This window comes from Schistocerca piceifrons, chromosome 7, assembly GCF_021461385.2.
Source record: "Schistocerca piceifrons isolate TAMUIC-IGC-003096 chromosome 7, iqSchPice1.1, whole genome shotgun sequence".
Classification (NCBI taxonomy): domain Eukaryota; kingdom Metazoa; phylum Arthropoda; class Insecta; order Orthoptera; family Acrididae; genus Schistocerca; species Schistocerca piceifrons.
The window spans coordinates 351,335,501-351,358,282 of NC_060144.1; the positions used below are offsets into that span (position 1 = coordinate 351,335,501).

Consider the following 22,782-nt stretch of genomic DNA (forward strand, 5'->3'; position numbering starts at 1 on the left):
TACCAAACTGCTGAAGTCATCGATCCCTAGGCTTACACACTACTTAATCTAACTTAAACTAACTTGCACTAAGGACAATATACACACACACACCCGTGCCCGAGGGAGGACTCGAACCTCCGACGGGGTGAGCTGCACGAACCGTGGCAAGGCGTCCAAGACCGTACGGCTACCCCGCGTGGCAGACGTCGGGTTCGACGCTGGCTGCGAAGAAGGGACGAAGGTGACGGGATATTTTTCCCTGTTAATGAAGGAAGTTCGGAACTTCGTGAGAGTGGACGTGGTGTTTTAACAGCTGCTAACGTACCGGTACCGTATTGTAGTGCAGCGGGTTGTGTGGACCACACAAGACACTTTTCCTCGCTAGATACAAGAATTAGGACACTTAATGCTTCGTTTGGTCCATTCAGTTTCTAGAAAGTGAAGCAATCAATACAAAGAAATTTTTGCAAAAGGTTGTTGTTGTTGTTGTGGTCTTCAGTCCTGAGACTGGTTTGATGCAGCTCTCCATGCTACTCTATCCTGTGCAAGCTTCTTCATCTCCCAGTACCTACTGCAACCTGCATCCTTCTGAATCTGCTTAGTGTATTCATCTCTTGGTCTCGCTCTACGACCCTCCACGCTGCCCTCCAATGCTAAATTTGTGATCCCTTGATGCCTCAAAACATGTCCTACCAACCGATCCCTTCTTCTAGTCAAGTTGTGCCACAAACTTATCTTCTCCCCAATCCTATTCAATACCTCCTCATTAGTTACGTGATTACCCACCTTATCTTCAGCATTCTTCTGTAGCACCACATTTCGAAAGCTTCTATTCTCTTCTTGTCCAAACTGGTTATCGTCCATGTTTCACTTCCATACATGGCTACACTCCATACGAATACTTTCAGAAACGACTTCCTGACACTTAAATCTATACTCGATGTTAACAAATTTCTCTTCTTCAGAAACGATTTCCTTGCTATTGCCAGTCTACATTTTATATCCTCTCTACTTCGACCATCATCAGTTATTTTACTCCCTAAATAGCAAAACTCCTTTACTACTTTAAGTGTCTCATTTCCTAATCTAATCCCCTCAGCATCACCCGATTTAATTTGACTACATTCCATTATCCTCGTTTTGCTTTTGTTGATGTTCATCTTATATCCTCCTTTCAAGACACTGTCCATTCCGTTCAACTGCTCTTCCAAGTCCTTTGCTGTCTCTGACAGAATTACAATGTTATCGGCGAACCTCAAAGTTTTTACTTCTTCTCCATGAATTTTAATACCTACTCCGAATTTTTCTTTTGTTTCCTTTACTGCTTGCTCAATATACAGATTGAATAACATCGGGGAGAGGCTACAACCCTGTCTCACTCCTTTCCCAACCACTGCTTCCCTTTCATGCCCCTCGACTCTTATAACTGCCATCTGGTTTCTGTACAAATTGTAAATAGCCTTTCGCTCCCTGTATTTTACCCCTGCCACCTTCAGAATTTGAAAGAGAGTATTCCAGGTAACGTTGTCAAAAGCTTTCTCTAAGTCTACAAATGCTAGAAACGTAGGTTTGCCTTTCCTTAATCTTTCTTCTAAGATAAGTCGTAAGGTTAGTATTGCCTCACGTGTTCCAACATTTCTACGGAATCCAAACTGATCTTCCCCGAGGTCCGCTTCTACCAGTTTTTCCATTCGTCTGTAAAGAATTCGTGTTAGTATTTTGCAGCTGTGACTTATTAAACTGATAGTTCGGTAATTTTCACATCTGTCAACACCTGCTTTCTTTGGGATTGGAATTATTATATTCTTCTTGAAGTCTGTGGGTATTTCGCCTGTCTCATACATCTTGCTCACCAGATGGTAGAGTTTTGTCATGGCTGGCTCTCCCAAGGCCATCAGTAGTTCTAATGGAATGTTGTCTACTCCCGGGGCCTTGTTTCGACTCAGGTCTTACAGTGCTCTGTAAAACTCTTCACGCAGTATCTTATCTCCCATTGCCTCTTCATCTACATCCTCTTCCATTTCCATAATATTGTCCTCAAGTACATCGCCCTTGCAAAAGGTATTCCTCTTATTTATTTACTGCATTGAAGCCGCGTCCAAATCAGACGCTCCGCGCCACTCCGTGCACAAAGGAGCGGTGCGGAGCAGAGTAGAACGGCACAGACCAGAGCAGAACTGCGCATAATGGAGCACAGTGTTCGTAGTTGTGCAGCAATGTTCTAGTGGTCATGCGTACGTAGCGATAAAAATGGGCCGGCCGAAGTGGCCGAGCGGTCGCAGGTTCGATTCCTGTCTCGGGCATGGATCTGTGTGATGTCCTTAGGTTAGTTAGGTTTAAGTAGTTCTAAGTTCTACGGGACTGATGACCTCAGAAGTTAAGTCCCATAGTGCTCAGAGACATTTGAACCTTTTTTTTTATATACAAATGGAAAACGAGAAACGCCGCCCAGGCAGGCTATAAGAAGCATCAACACCGGACGCGCCGCGCTGCACTGTGTCCAACATACATAAAAGCACTGCCCAGAGCAGCGCAGAAAGGCGCACAACTGTGCAGAATCGAGGCCCACGAGAAAGACAGGCCATGGCACGTACGTCACATCACGTGACATTGCAGGTCTTACGAGTACTAGCAGCCGTCTCGGGCGCGGTTTAAATGCATGCAAATTCTCTATAGCACACAACAAAATTAAGACCTTTAGTGATCACCACACAGTCACCCGGTGAGGGTGAAGGGACTTCTCGATCGTGAAATGTTGATTCTCAGGCCCTCAAATGCACCCATTTTGCCTATCGACGAACCCATCTATATGAAAGTGGGCTTCATCGCCAAACCAAAAACGCAATGTATAGTAATTCCCATCATGCCCTGTGGCCAACCGTACAAACCGGTAAGAAGTTATGACGATTTTATTTCGTATATTTCAATAATTGCCACCCTGTATGACAAAAAACATTTACGGTCTCTGGCAGTTTAATGTTATATATTTGGCAACAGCAGCTACCATCACAAGTGCAAGTAGCATTGGTAACGCATGACAATCAATAAAAAAGTTGCTGAAAGTGACTGATAAAGAGTAACGCAACATTGGAGTCACCAGCATTACCTTCCATGACGTAGACAGCCGGGCACCAGCTGACTCACACTGAACTCGCCCAGAAAGCCGACACTAGACTGCAGCGCCGTCGCTCCTCAACACTCACCCAACATTTCTGAATAGCTACAGAGTTTACGCTCCACAGTTGAGACACTGGCCAGATAGTGACAATCCCGACACACTACAGTGCTGAAGTCCCAAGATTACCTGAACCCTGGCGCAACTTAACTAAGTTTGCTAGTATCACAGGCGTTTGCACAACAAGGATCGAAATGCACAAAACCTCGCTCCAATCCAAAAGACAATTGCGATATGGATTAGGTGCATCAGATCGCAGACTGAACAAAAAGAGATGCCAGCCACAGAATCAATATAAACGACAGGCAAAATATCGTCATTTCGCAGTAAGCAAACTGCACCACGACAATTTGTATGTCCACTGCAGCAATAGGACGTTAACACAAGCTCCACAATCACCACTGCTGCTGACACATCCTGCTGTGTCACAACAGTAGCACACATCATACAGGCTGTGACGAAGCAAGCTGGGATGATTTTAATTCCCCCCTTGTTTTGTCATCTGCCCCCTTAAATTCGTTTTTTCACTTTTAACAATTTAACATACGTGAATATAATCTGCATTTTCATAAAAGAGAAAGATTGGCCCTCAGTTTTAAAGAATATAACACCAGATCTAATTTTTTGCTTAGTTTTATCTATGTGATTGATTTTCCAATTTCTTTTGGCTATTTCTAGTTAGTATCTTTCATTTTAGGGTGAAATCAGTAACTGTTTCGTAACTTAAATTCTATTGTTGAAGTATAAACAAATATAAATTCTATACTAATTATAAACATCTGGAAGACGAACTAATAGTATTCTTAAAGTATCTATTTGGCTCTATTCGAAAACATGTTACCAAAGTCAGACTTCAGTTAATTCCAAAGTAACTAACAGATTTGTCAAAAGTATTGGTTGCGTACTTATGTTTGTTAATTTCATGATTTAAACAAATAATTCGACCTAACCCTTGTAGCAGAAGAAACTGTTAAAAATGGTTCAAATGGTTCTGAGCACTATGCGACTTAACTTCTGAGGTCATCAGTCGCCTAGAACTTAGAACTAATTAAACCTAACTAACCTAAGGACATCACACACATCCATGCCCGAGGCAGGATTCGAACCTGCGACCGTAGCTTTCCCGCGGTTCCGGACTGAGCGCCTAGAACCGCTAGACCACCGCGGCCGGCAAGAAACTGTTAAAGAGACAAAATTTTTCGATGTATGCAGTTAATTTAATGAGTTAAATTTTAATTGTAGTTTCTGTAAATTTAACTTCGAACAGTGTTTAGTTTCAGTACCTATTATTGTGATGATATAAGGGTAAGTCAATTATTATCCACAATTTAGTTATATTTTTGTTTATTTTGGTAATACTGTCGCATGCTTTGTTTATTTATTGTTATTTCCTTGCAATTTTCAAGCTGCTGTGTTAGTTACGTTATCGCTGCTGTGCTGTTAATCATGGCTGCTCCACTGTCTATTTGCGGCATAGAAGAGCAACGTTCAGTGATCCGTTTTTTTTTTTTTTTTTTTTTTTTTTTTTTTTTTTTTTTTTGGTGAGAAGACGTATCAGGGGCCGAAATTCATCGAAGATTTTCGGTACAGTACGGGAACAGTGTTTTGCCGCAACGGAGTGTCTACAAATGGATTGAAAAATTCCGAGATGGTCGCACAAGTGTTACGCATGATGAAGGAGCCGGACGATCGTTTACCGCCACAAATGAAGAAAACATTGAGCATTCACATGAAACAGCTCTAAGACTACAGAGCCAAGATCTGACAACTGCCTGATTCACACCCTGGTGAACACCCCGTCTTTGTTCACAAGGGTTTGTGCGACAGTACTCATGTACTCATGTCATGATCTGCACAAGTATCATAAGGTCACCTCTCCAATCACAACACTTTGGTCACTTCACGATGTGAAGGTCTGCATTAACAAAAGCTTGGCAGTGATTAGAAATGTAATCTGCATGGTGTATTAACAAAGAGCTATCATTGTAGTGCTTAGTATTATTTGCATGTAATCCAGCTAACATAACTTAGCAAAATTGGCAAGGGAGCCTCTTCTTTGAAAAAACTGCTGTTACTTGGCTTACATCAAATAGTCCCTATTCATCTATTACTGGTACACTGCATTAATATTCACTTGAATACTACAATGACTTTCTTACTCTGCTGTGGAAAGTGTCCAGTTTTCAAATTCCTGGTGTATTGAAGCTTAGTGCCAGAATGGAGCTTGAATGTAGAATCTTGCCTTTCACATGAACGCGTTTACTGACTGAGCTATCCAAGTGTGACCGACAACCTGTCCTTACAGCTTCACTTTTTCAGTACTTCTCTCCTATTTTCCTAACTTCTCTGAAGTTCTCCCGCATACTACATTCATTCATTTTCAACTCTTTTTTTTTTTTTTTTTTTTTTTTAGTAGGTTATTTAACGTAATCATGCTATTATTGCATTTACAGTTTTCTGCGAGAGAGAGAAAGGGGAGAGAGAGAGAGAGAGAGAGAGAGAGAGAGAGAGAGAGAGAGAGAGAGAGAGAGAGAGAGAGAAAATGCTGTTTTTAGGGTATTTAACAATGATTTTAATTTGAACTTACCGAGAAAGAATTTTCCTTTCCAGTCATACCTCCCTTCATTTACTGTTATTTCAAAAGGTATATAACCTTCTCCCATTACAAATGGTTGGACGCACACTGCTCTATTTGTGTCAACAACAGTACCTCTGACTTCTCTGTAATCAAACCTGAAAGAAAAAGCACTTTTCTAAAAAAATACTTCTAAAAATTCTTAGAACTTCATGTTAACACCATAAGCTGGTTTTAGTGAATAATGCTTCATTGACAAACACTTTTCATGGCAAGTCCCTTTTTCATGTCAACATAAAAATGCATCATAATAAAAACATCTTGGTACAATAGGTTTTCACGCAGAATGTCGTATTCATATTATAAAAATTATCTTGATGAAGAAAATCTGAAAAAAGTAATCCTGTTGTCCTAGTTGTTGACTCTAATATATGAGTTGGTGGGTGCATGGTTAATTTATGCTACTTGCCATTTTAATGGCATGCATACAGTATTATGCATTATGTCTTACAGTAGTCAGAATAAGTGATTAACTTTGTAGGTGATTTGGGAGCACACAGAGAGTGAAATTTAGTACACAGAGCTGCCCCTCTGGCAGGAATAACAGTTTTAATCTAGCAGGGTGTCAGGATGGTTTGAGCATGATGGCAGATACAAGTACGTCATTCCATGTTGCTTTAACGCTATCCCAGAATTCATCAGTCATAGTGGCTGGCAAGTGATGATGCAACTCGCGACCAGATTTTTTTTAATGATGAGAGATCTGGAAAATATGCTGGTCAAGGTAAAAGTCAGAACACCCTATGTGGGCCATGTCAGGGCAGGCAACTCGAGGTCTCAGGTTATCTTATTGAAAACTAATGTCACGGAGAGCTCGAAGACAGGGCACAGTCATTGACATTTATAATACATCAGAACTGTAACAGTTGGTGTCCAGACAACTGGCTATGTGAACAGAGGTGTTTCTGTTGTGTATCCAGTAGCACTCCGTGCCATCACTGTGATAAAAAATGCACTTTATCAAAGTATTGCAAATTTTCAGCAGCAGCAACTGATGTCTTACCTGAGAGTTTCAGCACTGCAAATACATAAAACACTACAGTGTATTACAAGACTTATCACTTGCACTTAATCTTTAAAATTTGTTAGTAGGTGACAGAGGATAATTGCAAGCTCAGATATTTCAGTTACTTAATGATACTTAACCACAAGCAGAAACATATGACTGTCTACAGTGTTCTCTCTGTTATACATTTAAGTGCCTCTATTAGTCCAACCACATACAAATTTGTCACCTTTCAGAAATCTGAAAAAATGATCAGCAGAGAACTAGTTGGAATTGGCCACTGTAGTAACAGTCTAAACAAAGATGAATTGGCAGAAACATGACCAAAAAAAAACAATTCATATTGATGATTTAAGTGAACAAAAAGGTGGAGTAGTGGAAACATGTCACCAGTAATGAGTTTTTAATGTGAAAGCATTGCTGTCTTAGAACCTTATGAGTGAGGTATTAAAGACTTTCGCTATTTCTTGAAGCATTTATTAACAATTCTGTCACAGAGGTAACACATACGTTTGGCTACTGCTTTTGAACCAACTGGTTCATTCTGAAGTCTGAACTACTGAGGCTGCACTGAAAGTGCCTGATCTTAATAACAAACTTTCAGTGTTGCCTCAGGAGCACAGTCTTGAGAATAAACTAGTTGGTTCAAAACTAGTCACCAAACATATGTCAATTTATTCCATAAAAGACTTATGAGACAAATGTATCACTATGTTTGTACCTGCAGGTCACCTTGTCTGTTGGTTTGAAACATGGCCCAGTGATATTTACTATTGTGCCACCCAGCATATTGCCACTCTCAGGAGCAAAGACCAATGGTAGATTGGCGCCAGCTGCAAGCCAAGAAGAACATGTCGTGCTAAGTTTCAAATTTTTCACACTTCTATACAAGCAGTAATAATAGGAAGACAGAAAAACAACAGCAAAAAATAAAGCTCTGCAGTCAGTTAAAATACAAAAAAGGCAATAATTAATGAGGCTCTTGCCTAAGAACTAAAAAAAGTCTGAAAAGGAAAGTACCTATGTCCTTGTTGCAGGTGCCAGGCATTATCTTCTCATCAATGCGAAATATGTGCCTCCCTGGAAATCCATTTCCCCAGCCTCTTCCTGGAAGATCTCTAACTGTTGACATTTGTGAATATGGGAGATACTCATAACTTTGTGTGCCATTGCCAGCATTGAAACCAACCTGAAACCCAGGATGATGACAATTATGTTCTAAATATGAAAACATTAACAGTCACCATTAAGGACTATAAGTATTTGTTCTGTGTGTCCTGAATACTTCTCCTCGTCCCCCCCCCCCCCCCGCACACACAGGAAGGGAGGAAGGGGGGGAGAAGGAGGGAGAGAGAGATAGATAGATAGAGAGAGAGAGAGAGAGAGAGAGACTGTGCCAAGTCCATGCACACCTTTGTAATACCAATGTAGAGAGTTCTCTTTGTGTTTATGCAACCATATTCTGGTTTAACTTTTTTATAGAGAAAAAGCTTTTGTTTTGTAGAATTGTGCAATAATTGTAATATGTGGTGCTCATTTTAGAATCTCTTGTACACAGCTCTTTAAACGTCTCTGCATACTGACAACAGCCTCACAGCACATTTAATCCTTTATGAACTCTATTGTCGATGATCAATGACAATCTGAAAATGACACTGATACTCTCTAATATAATACCGTACTAGAAGGAGAAATGAATTACCATATCCATCACTCAGTCTTAGTGTGACACAGAAAAGAGTGGTTCTGAAAGCTTGCATATGTAAAATCTTTTTGTTTTATATGTGTGTTCTCTTGCCCGCGCTTGGTGAGTGGATTTTATATCTACCCAATTAAATTGTATTGATAGAAAAGAGTGAGATATTCAGTCATAAAGATTGCTGACTACCTACTGAGTGATGTAAATAATTAAGTGGATAATAAAATTAACTTGAAACACAAACTGAAATCTTATCTGCTTGATAATTCCTTCTACTCAATTGCAGAATTCCTGATTTTTTATTAGAATACTGTATGTATATACGTTTTATGGAGAGCGAGAGACATGGGACATAGTTACATATAAAACTATGTATCCAAGTACAGAAAAGGAAGAAAAACTGTAAATGATGAGTATTTTGCCATATTTTCTGCTGAGAAAATGTACTATAATGGTAAAACTGATTAATTTCTTATCATAGTCAGATGATACAATTTTGATCCACAGAAGATTCGGCTAGCTAACTAATAAAGTCTGAGAAAATATCTACATCTGCACTCAGAAAATGTGATAAGATGAGTAGAAGACAGCAACCAGTTTTGTCAATTTTTATCAGATGTTTCTACTATTCCATACACTTAATAAATCTTCTTGTCCACTGCAGTTAATGCTGTATATCCATACCAGAAGGTGATAATTTTACAGTTGTCTTTGAGATAGTTTTGAATATCATGAATTGGGATGCTCTGAATGTATGAAAATAGCATTTAATGACAATACACACTTTTTCAAGTATCCGAGAATGTACAGTTTTATCATTATTTCAATAGCTTGATACAAACTGAACACATGAGAAGTACATATTTTATCCTCTAATTTCACAGCAGCCTTTGTACACTGTTACTGGTATATTTATAGATGTAACGCTGTTGACTCAGATCCCCTAATGAATCTCATAATTCACCATGGGTGATATGTAATTATTCTCTTAGGATGAATTTTCAGTATGAATCAAAATCTGTCACTTGGTTTACCCACATTTGGGCTCACACATATTCAGTTTCTAGCTAGTGATGACTGTATGATGTAGACAGTAAACTGTACAGTTATCAGCATTATTATCCAAATAATGTGTGGCTAATATGCTTTAACCATCAAACATTCATATACGGATAAAGGAAAATCATAGTTTAAAACACACTTATGTCCACATTCAATCAATCCACCCACTGAATCACACTCTAAACAACAGAAATGGAAGTTATTCATACTCTCATAACTGAAAATACATATCTAGAATAGAATTAGAGCAAACTACTACACAAATCCCTTCATTAATCAATAATAACAGTGAAACAGTAAATGGTAATACAATTCTAGAAAACTTCTTAACATATCCACAGTTCATTATAAATCAATATACAATGAACACTCTTCAGCTGGATTCTAACTTACATAAGCAGGAACACCACCTTCTCCACCTGTTGTATCACCTCCTGCTTCTGTATGAGATGTCCACTGGATGTTCAGGTAATTGAATATTGCATATGTGAAAACTTCATCTGTAGCAAGGACCATCTGGAAAGTGTTAGTCTGTAAAATCGGAAATAAAAAGCAGATTAGTATCTTTTTATTTTCTCATTTCTAGAAACACTGTGGAAACAATGTCATAGCAATGCCACAGAAGTGAAGTGACATTTCTCACATACAGCTGAAAAATTTTGAAAATTTTCCATTATTACTTATTGAGCAGTATGTGATATATATCAAGGAACTATCACAGCCGCCACGAGTATGGCATGTGTGACGAATATAACACAATGAAAAAAAACAACAAACACACACACACACACATTGTGTTTTTATTATTGCATTGCACTAGACAAAAACTCTGAAGTAATTTCTTCATTAATCAGTTACGTTTCCATTATTCCTGCCCACATATAGCCAAGGTTGATTTGAGTACCCTGCAGAGGTTTCGCTGGGAAACCCTTACAATACTCCATACTGTCCCGATCTTTACCCGCTCAATTTCCATATGTTGGAGTCCAGCAGAAAGCCATTCATGGCTATCAATTTGCTTTGGATGAAGAGGTGTGTGCCTGGATATAATCATGGTTCTTTAGGCAGCTGCAGACATTTTCCATGAAGACGTTGACAGTCTTGTATCACAGTGGGATAAATTTATTAACAGTTATGGCAATTGTTTTTGAAATAGTAAACATTTTACTTACTTTTCTACAATTTGCCTTGTTTTCATTGGACTACGCCTCCTCATAGATTTTGTCCATGTGTACTTCTTGCCTTAGGATTGCGAGTAACTCATATCAATAATCCGCATAATGATAATGCACTTTATGAAAAATAAAAACCCCTTGTGAACTTCAGTTAGCTCCTCCTGCACCCACACACAGAATGCACACATCCTAACCATCCTATCAAAACTAACTGAAAAAGTAAACTATAAAGGCAGACAGAATCCTAGATATGCAGCTTGCTAACCTCCTGATGCTTCACTAATGGACGCTGGAGTCTTAATGAGATACTTAGCTGGCTGTTCAGTGAGCAGTTGCTGCGCTACAGTCTCAATGAATTTACACTTACAAAACCGCGAGATTAAACCTCTCAGACAAAAAAACACGCACGAAATTTAATAAATATACTACGAGGAAAACACGGAAAAACTTGCCATTCTGTAGATGTATATCAGAAGAGAGCTGGAGCCTGACTGACTGGCTTACTATACGAACGGACGGTTGCTTTCAAAACAAAACAGATTAGCAACTACTGCGCTAAAAACTGAATGAATTTACACCTACAACAAAAACTCGAGATTAATCCTCTTAAACAGAAAAACACACACGAAATTTAATAAATATACAACGAGGGAAAAAAACGCACGAAATTTAATATAAAATGTCCAGTGCCTGATTTAAAATTGCCGCCAGTCTAATAAATGCCGCAGGAAACGTATCTCTACGTGGCAACATTGTATTCAGCTGCCAGCAACAGTGCACCGATGAAGCGAACATGAGTTACGGGGATTCACAAGCTTGCTAACGCTGTCTAGCGTCATTGCCCGTGAAACTGAATCAAAAGTGATTTGTGTTATCGGTAACAACAATATTTTCGTTACCCGAAAAGGGAGAAAGCTATTCATATGATGCGGGCTATAAACTGAAAGTACAGCATATGCAGAAGAACGTGGAAACAGACCAGCTGAGGGGCATTTCGTCCCTCCACCAACCGATAAAAACCATTCACGATTGACGAGCTAGTAAAGAAGAACTGAAAAAAGTGAGGAAGACTAAATGTGCAAATAGTGGATGGAATGCACATTGGCCAAAACTAGAAAGCAACGTATCGAAACGAATTCAAGGAAACCGTCAAAATGGCACTGGAATTAATACAAAAATGATTCAAACACACGCTAGCGCTGCAGTGGAACTTAAGAGACTTTAAGGGTGGAGTTGGATGGCCCTGCAGCTTTATGAAGCGTCATGGACTTAGCATGCAAACCAAAACAAAGCCATCTCAGAATATGCTACTAGAGTAAGAAGAGAAAAGATTACCTTTCCATCGCTTTATGATTCAACATGGAAAGAAAACCAGAGTGGAAATAGGACAAATAGCAAATGACTAAACTCCTCCTACATTTGATGTACCGAATAACAGAACTGTTGCCATGAAATGTGCTAAAACTGTAACTATAAAAACAAGTGAACATGAAAAATGCACTACATTGTTGTCCTTTCATGTGTTAAACTTAATCCAATGATCATTTTCAAGTGCAAAACAATTGCAAAACCCACTGAAATACCAGGAGGTGTTGTTGACTTACATGACAAGGGTTAGATGGGCGAGGCTGGCAAGAAATTGGATTAACAGAGTGTGGGAGAGAAGTAAATGTGCTTTGTTGAAGAAAAGTTCTCTTATTGTTTACTTGTCATCTGAAAAATTCCGTGAAATGGAAATTGAGACAGGGAAATACAGAACTTGCTGTTATTCCGGGAAGACTAAGCTCACAACTGCGGCTTCCAGATGTCTCGATAAATAAAGCATTTGAGGTGTATATGAGAGTGGAATGGAACAAATGGATGATGGATGAAACCCAACATGAATGCACTCCGAAGTGAGCTTTAGAATGACCTATAATCAAAGAAGTGTGGTCCGTGTATAAAACAGTCACGGTCTAGAGTGAGAGAAGACTTTATTGCTAAATCTTTCAAGAAGAGAGTTATAAGTAACGCTCTCACTGGCAGTGAAGACCATACTATCTATGAAGATGACAATGATGACTACGATGAGGAAGAAGAAGGAAGTTCAGATGATGATTTTCAGGGATTTTAAAAGTCAGTTCGATTTTATAAACTAAGAGCTTTATAAAAATCTGGCTTTGCAGTCTAATAATAAAAATGGTAAAAATGTTAGGTAAAAGTTGTTTAAAATTAAGGTCTGTCTCATAGTCCATAAAATGTGGTACGTGATTAGTGTTACATTTTAGCCCTAATCATGCAACTGCACTTAAAAACTGTTTTTTTTACAGACTACCAGTATTTAAACAAAAGCGGAGAAATGATTTTAGGGTAAATTTAAAACTTTGTTTGCTGTCTCTCAGACATTGTATTGTACTGGGAAATAACCACAAATTTTAGTTACTGTGTACTGAACTCTTTCTGAGCCACTAACAGCTTAATGGGTAATAAAGCCAATTCTTTCCTCCAGTGATGTAGACACGGATATTACCATTCTTCGCAAATTGTGAGTGATTATTTGTAACGAACTTAATTATGTACTGTTCACATGCAGTCGTCAAGTAGATATCTTTTCACACGGATTTAGGCGTTTTTAGCAGCGTACCCACTTGACTGCATGTGAACAGCGCATCTGCTTCTTACTGCTCGCTTATGTGCAATCAGTATTTTCTTTCTAAGCTATGACTTACCCCAGAAAATCATTCCACAAGACACTAAGTGCAAATATGAAAAATAATTTAGGAGGTTAATTCATTTGTTTTCAGAATTAGCAATTATACGAAAATCAAAAGTAGCTGAACTTAATTGTTGAGCAGTTCAGTGATATACTTCTTCCAGCTCAAGTTTTCGTCAATATGTACACCCAAGAATTTGGAGCATTGTACCCTGTTTACAGACTTCTGTTCACGTGCTACATCAGTTGGTGGTGTGACTCTATTTGTTGTACAGAACCGAATATGACATTTTTTTTACTTTAAGGAAAGTCCATTTTCTGAGAACCACTTAATAATTGTTTGAAAAACATAATCAACAATTTCCTCTGTTACAAGGGGAATTATTATAACACTAGTATCGTCTACAAAAATTACCAATTGTGTCTGATGAATGTTAAGTGGAAGGTCGTTCACATATTCAGGGAATGGGAGTGGAGGCAAAATTTAATCTTCTGGGTATCTTTTTGTGATTTATCTCCTGTCACTAAAATTTTCTCTCTTTTCAACATTGTTTGAATTATTCAACCCAGCGCTTTGCATTCTGTTTGTTAAATATGATTCACACCAGTTGTGTGTTCCAGAAAACTTAAGTTTTTCTGAGAGATTAAAACGACCTAACCAATCTACCGCCTTAGAAAGATAAAAAATACCAACTGGTAGTATTTTATTACCTAAGGATTGTAATATTTGGTGAGTGAATGTACAAATAGTGTTCTCATTCGAGCAAACCTTCTGGAATCCAAGCTGTGTTGTGCTAAGTTAGTTTTTCGTACTCAAATGTGAAATTACTCTTGAGTACATTACTTTTTCGAATATTTTGGAAAAATATATCAGTAAGGAAACTGGACGATAATTATTTAAGACTTCCTTGTCATCGTCATTATTAAGAGGTTTAACATATGCATTTATTAATCCACCTGAAAAAATTCCCTGTGCCAGTGAGGCATTACACATGCCATTAAAGACATTACTTTGTGTTACGATATCTTTTCAGAATTCTGTTTGAAATTCTAGCAACATCATATGTGATTTTGTTTATCAGAATTTTAATAATTTTAGTGAAGGATGTTCGTACCACTTCTAGTTGCTTAAAAGTTTTGTGGAATGACATTTTAATGTATTCCTTTGCTTCTTCAACTGAAAGATTTAATATTATTTTTGCTGCTAGATTTAGAAAGTGATTGTTTAGAATACTTACAGCTTGCCAATTATCAGTCCCAACAGTGTCATTTAGTTTAATTGTTGTGATATCTTGTACACTGACTGGTTGTCCTGTCCATTGTTTCACAATATCCCATGCAGTTTTAATCTTATTTTCTGCATCATTAGTTGCTTTAGGATGTGCATACTTTTAGACTTTTTAACGACTTTTCTTAAAATATTATAAAATTTTTGGCAGGACACAAGTAACATTGGATGTAGACTGAGACATAAACTTTCCTTTTCCTCTTAAATGAAATTTTAATCGCTATTTTAATAGACTTTTTCAATAACTTGGTAGGAACGCTACACTCAAGTATTGGAACATATTTACTACGGCGTATATTGAGTTTAATTTTAGCATCTCTTTCTGTACATAACTTATCCCATACTACCTCTTTTAATGTAGCTTTAAAACATTGTCCCCAGTTCTCATTAATAATCATCAATGCCTTTTGTGAACATGTCACCGAGCTGTAAGGTTACTTTCATTAACCATGCATCACGATCTGTTAGTCCATTAATAACTGAGTCCGCATTACTTAGCTCAGTCTGAGGAATGTCTGTAAAAACTTTATCAATCAAAGCATCCCTAACAACCCCAGTTTTGAACACAACATGGTCCCACACGCCCGTGAACACATTGACACATTACTGCTCCAATCATTTTTAGTTTGCAGTTCACACCATGAACAGAATTAAGCACACCAGTCACAACACATGACATAGAGCCCACTATTACAAAGAAACACAACATAATTTCCAGCTGTGGTTCTGTGGCATACTGACAAATTAAATGATGTCGTTTCTACTTTTTAGAAAACAATGCAAGTCTGCGTATCACCATCATCTACCTCAGTCTCTATCCCATTTAAAGGAAAACCTCAAACATTTTCTCTTAATAAAACCGCACAAACCTCCTTGTGGAACCTCTTACTACCGACGAAAAAGCCTTACCAGATTCTTCTGAAAATTTCTTGAACCTCGTCTCTCAAAATGCATCCACAAACACCTTGAACAATACATCCATCTCGCCGTCATCAAGTGTGGCTTCCATCCCAACTTGAACGCCTACACCTCTTCCACTTGCAATAACGACAACACAACAAATGCAAACACTTCCTGCCTCTAGACATCCCCATCTAAAGACTTTGAAAAAGCGTAGAACTTCGTTTGACATTCACTTATCATATTCTCGCTGCAAAGGTATGAGCTTCCAGTCAATTGCATCAGCCAAATACCTTCGTCTCACACTAACCATCCATCCTTTGTAACAATAAACAACATTTACACCAACATTGTCGTTGAAACTGTAGGGGTGCTGCAAAGATATATAATGTCACCATTCCTTGTCCTCTCCCATGCACCTACTCCATTATCATGATGATACCTCTTTTCTTGTTGTCTATATTACACTTCATTCATCTGAACGATCCCTCGAACTTCACCTGAATAATTTAACCTCTTCGTATAACCACTGGAACCTCTTCATCACCCTGTGAAATTATAGGAAAAACCACCAGAACTTTCTGCCCTTAAGGTCTCTACCTCACTGTCTACAACCATTCATTTCACATAAGTAAAACACTAGGTTGCTTCCGACTAACATTTGTTCAAAAGTTAAATTGAATCCCTACCAAATATCATCTCAGAGGAAGCCCACGATTGACTACAAAAACTAGCTGGCCAAACATGGGAATAACTTCACTCTCCATATTTAATCACCCAATCACTCCCACCCCCAGTACCCTAAATCGGTTGATAAAGTTCCCGCTTCTTCTCAGACACCTAGCATACCTTCGTCAGTCCTGTCTTTCTCTCTACTGAATTCATCATTCTAAGTGTTCTGACCAGCTGGGGACCTTTTTCTCCCCATCCCGTTCCTAGGATCAATCCGTTCTGTCAACAATAACCACCTCTTACACTACAGAGAAACATTTCTACCTATTCTTTCCCCACCCTATTTATGTTATGTCTCTTGACCCTTTTCATTACTCTTACAGCATCCACTTCCCTTACCCTGAGAATGGCATCATAAATACACAGCAGCCATCATCTTCACAGTACTCAACACGACACAAATCACAAACATCTTATCAATCATTAGATTATTATTGACATTCGTATGAATGTATTCTTATTGTTTGATTCAAACTAGAACAAGGGCAACGGAAAGTAATCGAGTTAGCTTAGGCGATGTTGAGCGCATTAAATTACAAAATCAAATCTAAAGGAAGTGGAGGAGTTTTACAATTTGGGCAACCAAAAAAACTGATTATGGGAAAAGTAGAGACGATATAAAATATAGACGGCCGATAGCAACAAAAGCGTTTCCGAAAATAGGAACTTTTTTAGCCTCAAATAATAATTTAAGTTGTAGCAAATTTTGTATTGTGGATATCCACAGCTGTGGATCATGATGAAAAAGACCGCTTCATTGACATTATAAATATTTATTTCTCATCAAACTAGTTTCATGGAGTTAGAACCACATTTCAATGGATACATATTTATTTCATGACTTATTTCAAGTGGTAACCAGTAGATTATCCGATTATTACAATTGACAGAGAATGTTGGGTCATCTACTGGTTATCACTTGAACTAGGTCATGAAACAAATATGTATCCCTGAAGATGTAGCTATAACGCCATGAAACTAGTAGGATCATAAATAAATATTTATCCTGCGGCTGAAGCAGTCTTTTCATGATGATGAAATAATGTAATCGTTAGGCTGACTTGTTTGGAGGCGTTGTCTGGAGTGTAGCCATGCACTAAGTTGAACGTGGATAATAAACAGTTCAGACAAGAACAGAATTGTAGCTTTTGAAATGTGATGCTACAGAAGACTAATGAAGATTTGGAAGGTAGATCGAGTAACTTACGAAGAATTACTGAAACCAGTCGAGGAGAAAAGAGATTTATGATAAAATTAAATTAATAGAAGGGATCGCTTGGCAGGACACATTCTGAGAAATCAAGGGATCACCTACTTAGTAATGGAGGGAAGTGAGGGGGTAAAAATTGTAGAAGAAAACCAGTGTTTGACTACAGTAAGCAGGTTCAGATGGGTTTAGGATGCTATAGTTGTGCTGAGATAAAGGGGGTTGCAGGGAGTAATCGTGGTCAGGTGCATCACATCTGTCCTCCAACTGATGACCTTAACAACAATAATTCAAAGGATGAAAAGTGACAAAAATTCACTGTCAGTTAACCCCTAATGGTAAATAACATTAAATAAGAAAAGTCCGACAAAGAATGAGATGGGACAAAAGCGTCCTCTTAATGGCGGATGATTATTTTGTCAGGAAAGATTAATTTACGCTAGTCATACGGATTGTATGGCATTATAGACTGATTTACATTAGCTGGCATCTGAAACTTCAGGTGCAAAGTTGCGATTTTGTTGCGAGAACTGTCTGCACGCAGCTGCCAAAGCACTCTGCTCTCCGTGACAATAGAAATTCACTCTGAAGTCTCTGACAGCTTCAAAAATGACGTAAAAATCTGAAATTCACATGTGGTACAAATCTTTATAGTGTCTCTAAGCATGATTACTAGATCCTGGGGAAACCATCTTTTTTGCAGTTTTGTCAATACATAACTCGTAAAAAATGAAGTCTGAAGCATTTCCTATAAATCCCATACAATGCTGGATGTACTCTCATATGAGGAGAAATGCGAACACGTAATGCACCTAGGAACATGGTCGAACATGATTATTTTGATGGTCTAGGTTTATTGTGTAGGGAGGCATACCGTTGCTGGGCGTGCCGATCTCCAAATTTTTGAACCCTGCAGACTCACTCGTCAACGTTATTGTGGCACTTTACTCCTTACCCCACTGCGTTTTCTCAGAGTTGCGTTCCACCCTGTCTTCATTTTTATAGATGACAATGCGCGACCGCATAGAACAGCGCATGCGGACGAGCCCTTGCAACGATAGGATGTTCAGGGATGGAGTGGACTGCCCGTTCACTGACTTCAGTCCAACGGAGCACGCGTTGGGGAAACATACTGCAACACGTTCACATGCTCCAAGGGCCATACAGCATTTTTCAGCCTCACTGGTGTAGGAATGGAACGTCCTGCCCACAATAATTCCTTACCAACCTCATGGCCAGGGGGGGGGGGGGGGGGGGGGGGCACTTTGCAGAGTATGCATTGACCACACACCTTGTTAATAAAGGAAACAAATTTCCCGTATGAGTCTGTGATCACCATGAATATTTTATGTATGAAACCGTCTAGACGGCCAAATAAAATGTCTTCATTTAAGAATTTTACAACGTTTGGCTGTCTGCCACGATCAGATATTTGCAGTTAAGATAAGAGGAACATCAAGAGTGACAGACATTTGTTATACAGCATAACGCCCTAAAAATTTAAAAGTTAAAAATTATTTAAAAAGGTTCGCTCACCAGAAAACTCCGAACGTGCGATACATGGTTCAGTGCCAATATTAAAATATATACCTAATCGGTGCGTCAAGTAATAACTGGTCTAAAAATTATAGAAAGACGTAAGCTCTAGCTGAGGGATGGCGCTATTGCGGAGTACGCTGCCTTCAAATTTTTAGTTTATTTTGTCGTTGTATTTTTTCCTTCTATTTATTCATATAAATAGGTATAAGGTACATAATTTAAATTTTATAAGTATAAATGGGGAAGATAAATGGAATAATAATAAAGTAAAAGTAAAATCTGAAGACAGTGTCCCTCACTATAACGCCATCTGTCGGCTGGAGCTTATATCTTTGTATAATTTTTAAAACATTTCTTAGGTATAAATGTTAATATTGACACTATTTCTCGTTCCGTAAGTTCAAGCTTTCTTGATGATTGAACCTTTTAAATTATTTTTTAACTTTTAAAATCTCGGTGCTTGATGTTGTAGTACAAACACTTGTCACTCTTTTTATTCCTTTGTTCTTAACTGCAGATATCTGATGATGACAGATGCTAAAACGTCGTAATAAATATAGACATTTTATTAGCCCTCTAGATGGTTTTATTCATAAAAGGATGAAGACATCCCATTAAGAACCATGGCCTGCTTTTTGTAATGTCCAGGAGACAATCATGAATCGCGTCGACTTCAGTGTAATTATTGTCTTTGAATAAATGTTTCATTTCTACTCGTCTCACTGCGTATTTCCTTGAGTCACTTTCTTATTGTTCTGTAGCAGTTCATCGAGCTATGTTAGTTGGCAGTGACACCTTATGCGAAAGTTACTTTGGTCCTTACCACCAGTGTAGTTTAAATCGCACTATTGCCTCACTCTTCGTTGAACAAACCCCTTGAATGTTCAATGTGTGTAGCTCTTGATTAGCTCTAGCTACACCCAGCCACGCGTTGTTGTGGCTCAACGCGGTTAAGTGGAAAAGAAAGAAGAGGAAACACGTCCTAGTCTCCTTCTCCCCCTGTCTCTGCCTATCTCCTCCTCTCCCTACCTTGGGCCGTCTCCTCCTCCCCCCCCCCCCTCTGTCCGCCCATCACCTTCTCTCTCTTTCCCTTGATCTCTTCTTCTGTCTCCCCCACCCCCTCCCGTCTATCTCCTCTTCCTCCCTCTCTTTCTGACCTTGTACCTTGTTTGTTGTCATGGCAAATTTAGATTCTGTAATATGAGTGTTAAACAGAATATCATTTAAAATTCGAATTAAATCGGTCTAGAACTTTTAGAGATTTTTGCCAACAACATTTCACTGTTAGGCAGTACAACAACATTTCACTGTTACGCAGGGTATGACATGTGTAAGTGTAGATATTTCTACTGGTAACTGAGCATGGTGTACTAAAAAAGCATTACATCAGTATTTACTTCATTTTCAGACTAGTAATTGATGTGTCGGCAGCTGGGCCAACACCTTGTAGTTCGAGATGGCTGAAAATGCACGCTAGACTAACGCAGACGGGCGTGAAGTACTGGAACAGGCTACGTAATTAATGCTATGAAGAAAAGTACGTAGCTGGATTAATACTTATCTTTAATCAATCATTGTGGTACATCGCTCTTGACTATACACAGGAGACTTTAATTACAATCACTGTAAGGCTAATGGCGCCTTGCTAGTTCGTAGCCATTAACTTAGCTGAAGGCTATTCTGTCTCTCGGCTAATGAGAGAGAAAGGCTTCGTACATCTAGTCGCTAGCTAGGTCGTCCGTACAACTGGGGCGAGTGCTTGTTCGTATCATGAGACCTGCCTTGTGGTGGCGCTAGGTCTGCGATCACACAGTGGAGACACGCGGGTCCGACATGTACTAAATGGACCGCGGCCGATTTAAACTACCACCTAGCAAGTGTGGTGTCTGGCGGTGACACCACAGTAATTATAGCTATTAAAAGTCGTGTGCTTTTAGGTTTAGTGGTATATCGAAGTACAAGTGGCAAGAGCAGGGCATTTTCCCCTGGAAAATAGGTCAGGTGTTGAAGTGTGGACGTAATGACGCAAGCCGGTTAGTCCCTAGTGACAGGTGTACTCCATTCAATACTGCAGTTACGACTGTGCGGACGAGGTAATGTAATAACGTGTTCGTCGGAAGATTGTTCGAGGCAGAGAAAATGAACCACCACTCTAATGTGTGTAAATATTAAGATACCACATATAAAAATATCTGCACTTACACCCGTCATATACCATACATTTTATATTTAGTCATATAATATACATAAAATATGTAACCTATATCTGTTCCAAGCTTTTGTTACAGTAAAGTGTAAAAATTTGAAGTAAATTGGTCAAATACCTTGAGCTTTTTGGTAGCAATGTTTACCCTTTATATATTACACATACATTTATATATTGCATACATTAAAAATGTTCATTAGAGCATCATGTAAAAATTTGTAGTAGATCAGTCAAGAACTTTTTGACATGTTTCGTAGCAACATATCCCCTTTATGTATCACTTGTCTATCTTCTGTCTACATATAAATCAATTTCAATTGCCGCAGGTATGAAAAATCATCACTTGAGAACGGCTCGACCGATCTGGCTGGCCTTTTTTTGTGTTCTTAGTTCTTAGGTCAAGGTTTGTACAAAAGAAAATTTTTGGAAAATTCAACGGAAAAGTTGAAAATTTGGATGGTATTTTTGTATGAAAATCTCAATGAAAGAAATGTGTCTGTCGGTTTGACACTTATGTTGTCACGTTTTCATAACAAAGAAAGAATAATGTGACGTTCAGTTTGACACTCCTGCTGTCGCACGTTTTCATAACAACAAGCAATTCGTTATTGTTTATTGACACTCTGCTGAAACTACACAATTAAAACCTGTATTTCAGTGTTTTATCGACGGTGACCAGGTCTTTGGTGTGTTGCAGAGATTGGATTAATATCAGTTCGTAGTAATTTGGTGAGGTGAAAACATTCAGTTGATGTAGAGATGTTATAAAAAAAAAAAACACTTTCTGTTAAACTGGTTGCGGGAAAGAACGTGCTAATTTGTGCTGTGAAAATGTGCCATTTTGTTTCCTTTTTGTAGTCATTTTTAACAGAAAACAGGAAAGTTGTGTTTGTGGCTAAGTTTATACTCCTGCCTGTTCGTAATTTAAGACCATGCGAAATACTGTGATTAAAGCTACAATCCTCACAGAACTAGCAGCTAGAAAGATCACTCATACGACGTGTGCTAATGATTCCAACCAATTTTCCTATTCATTTTGACTACTCATGCCAATCAACGTTCCGTTTGCAATAACAATAAATATGGTCAATGGGAGGGGGAGGAGGAGACGGACGAAAAAGGGAAGAGGAAATGGATATAAACAGCGCTTTTTTTTCTAAAAAAAAATGTTTGAGGGTACTCCGACATTGGATATAATGCAGCGAAAATTACTTGTAACTGAAGCATGGGATACCACCCGTCTTCTTTTAGCCATAACGTCATCAACATGTCGAACTACAAAAAAAATGATATCGGACTCTTCAGTTGAAATGCTGCTCAAATGAAGCAGCCGATACCGAGAAACACCCAAACATACAAGACAATGTGGTATCGAACACTTCAGTTTACATCACCTCAAATGAAGCATGCGATTCTCATCAATCCCTAGTTTTCTGCTCATCTCTCACCTCCAACGTGACTTACAAGTTGCAACGAAAGACAGG

The 22,782-nt window shown here is 38.6% G+C and overlaps 1 protein-coding gene across 1 annotated transcript in view; it reads right to left on the reverse strand.

Moving 5' to 3' along the window:
• The window catches only part of LOC124805698 (protein mesh), a 196,959-nt gene that overhangs the window by 141,038 nt on the left and 33,139 nt on the right, over nucleotides 1-22,782 (reverse strand). The window contains exons 4-7 of the mRNA XM_047266267.1: nucleotides 9,953-10,090; nucleotides 7,819-7,987; nucleotides 7,520-7,631; nucleotides 5,745-5,890 (exon numbers count right to left, since the gene is read on the reverse strand). Of these exons, the coding sequence (XP_047122223.1) occupies nucleotides 5,745-5,890; nucleotides 7,520-7,631; nucleotides 7,819-7,987; nucleotides 9,953-10,090 (565 nt within the window). The remainder of the gene's footprint in view (nucleotides 1-5,744; nucleotides 5,891-7,519; nucleotides 7,632-7,818; nucleotides 7,988-9,952; nucleotides 10,091-22,782) is intronic.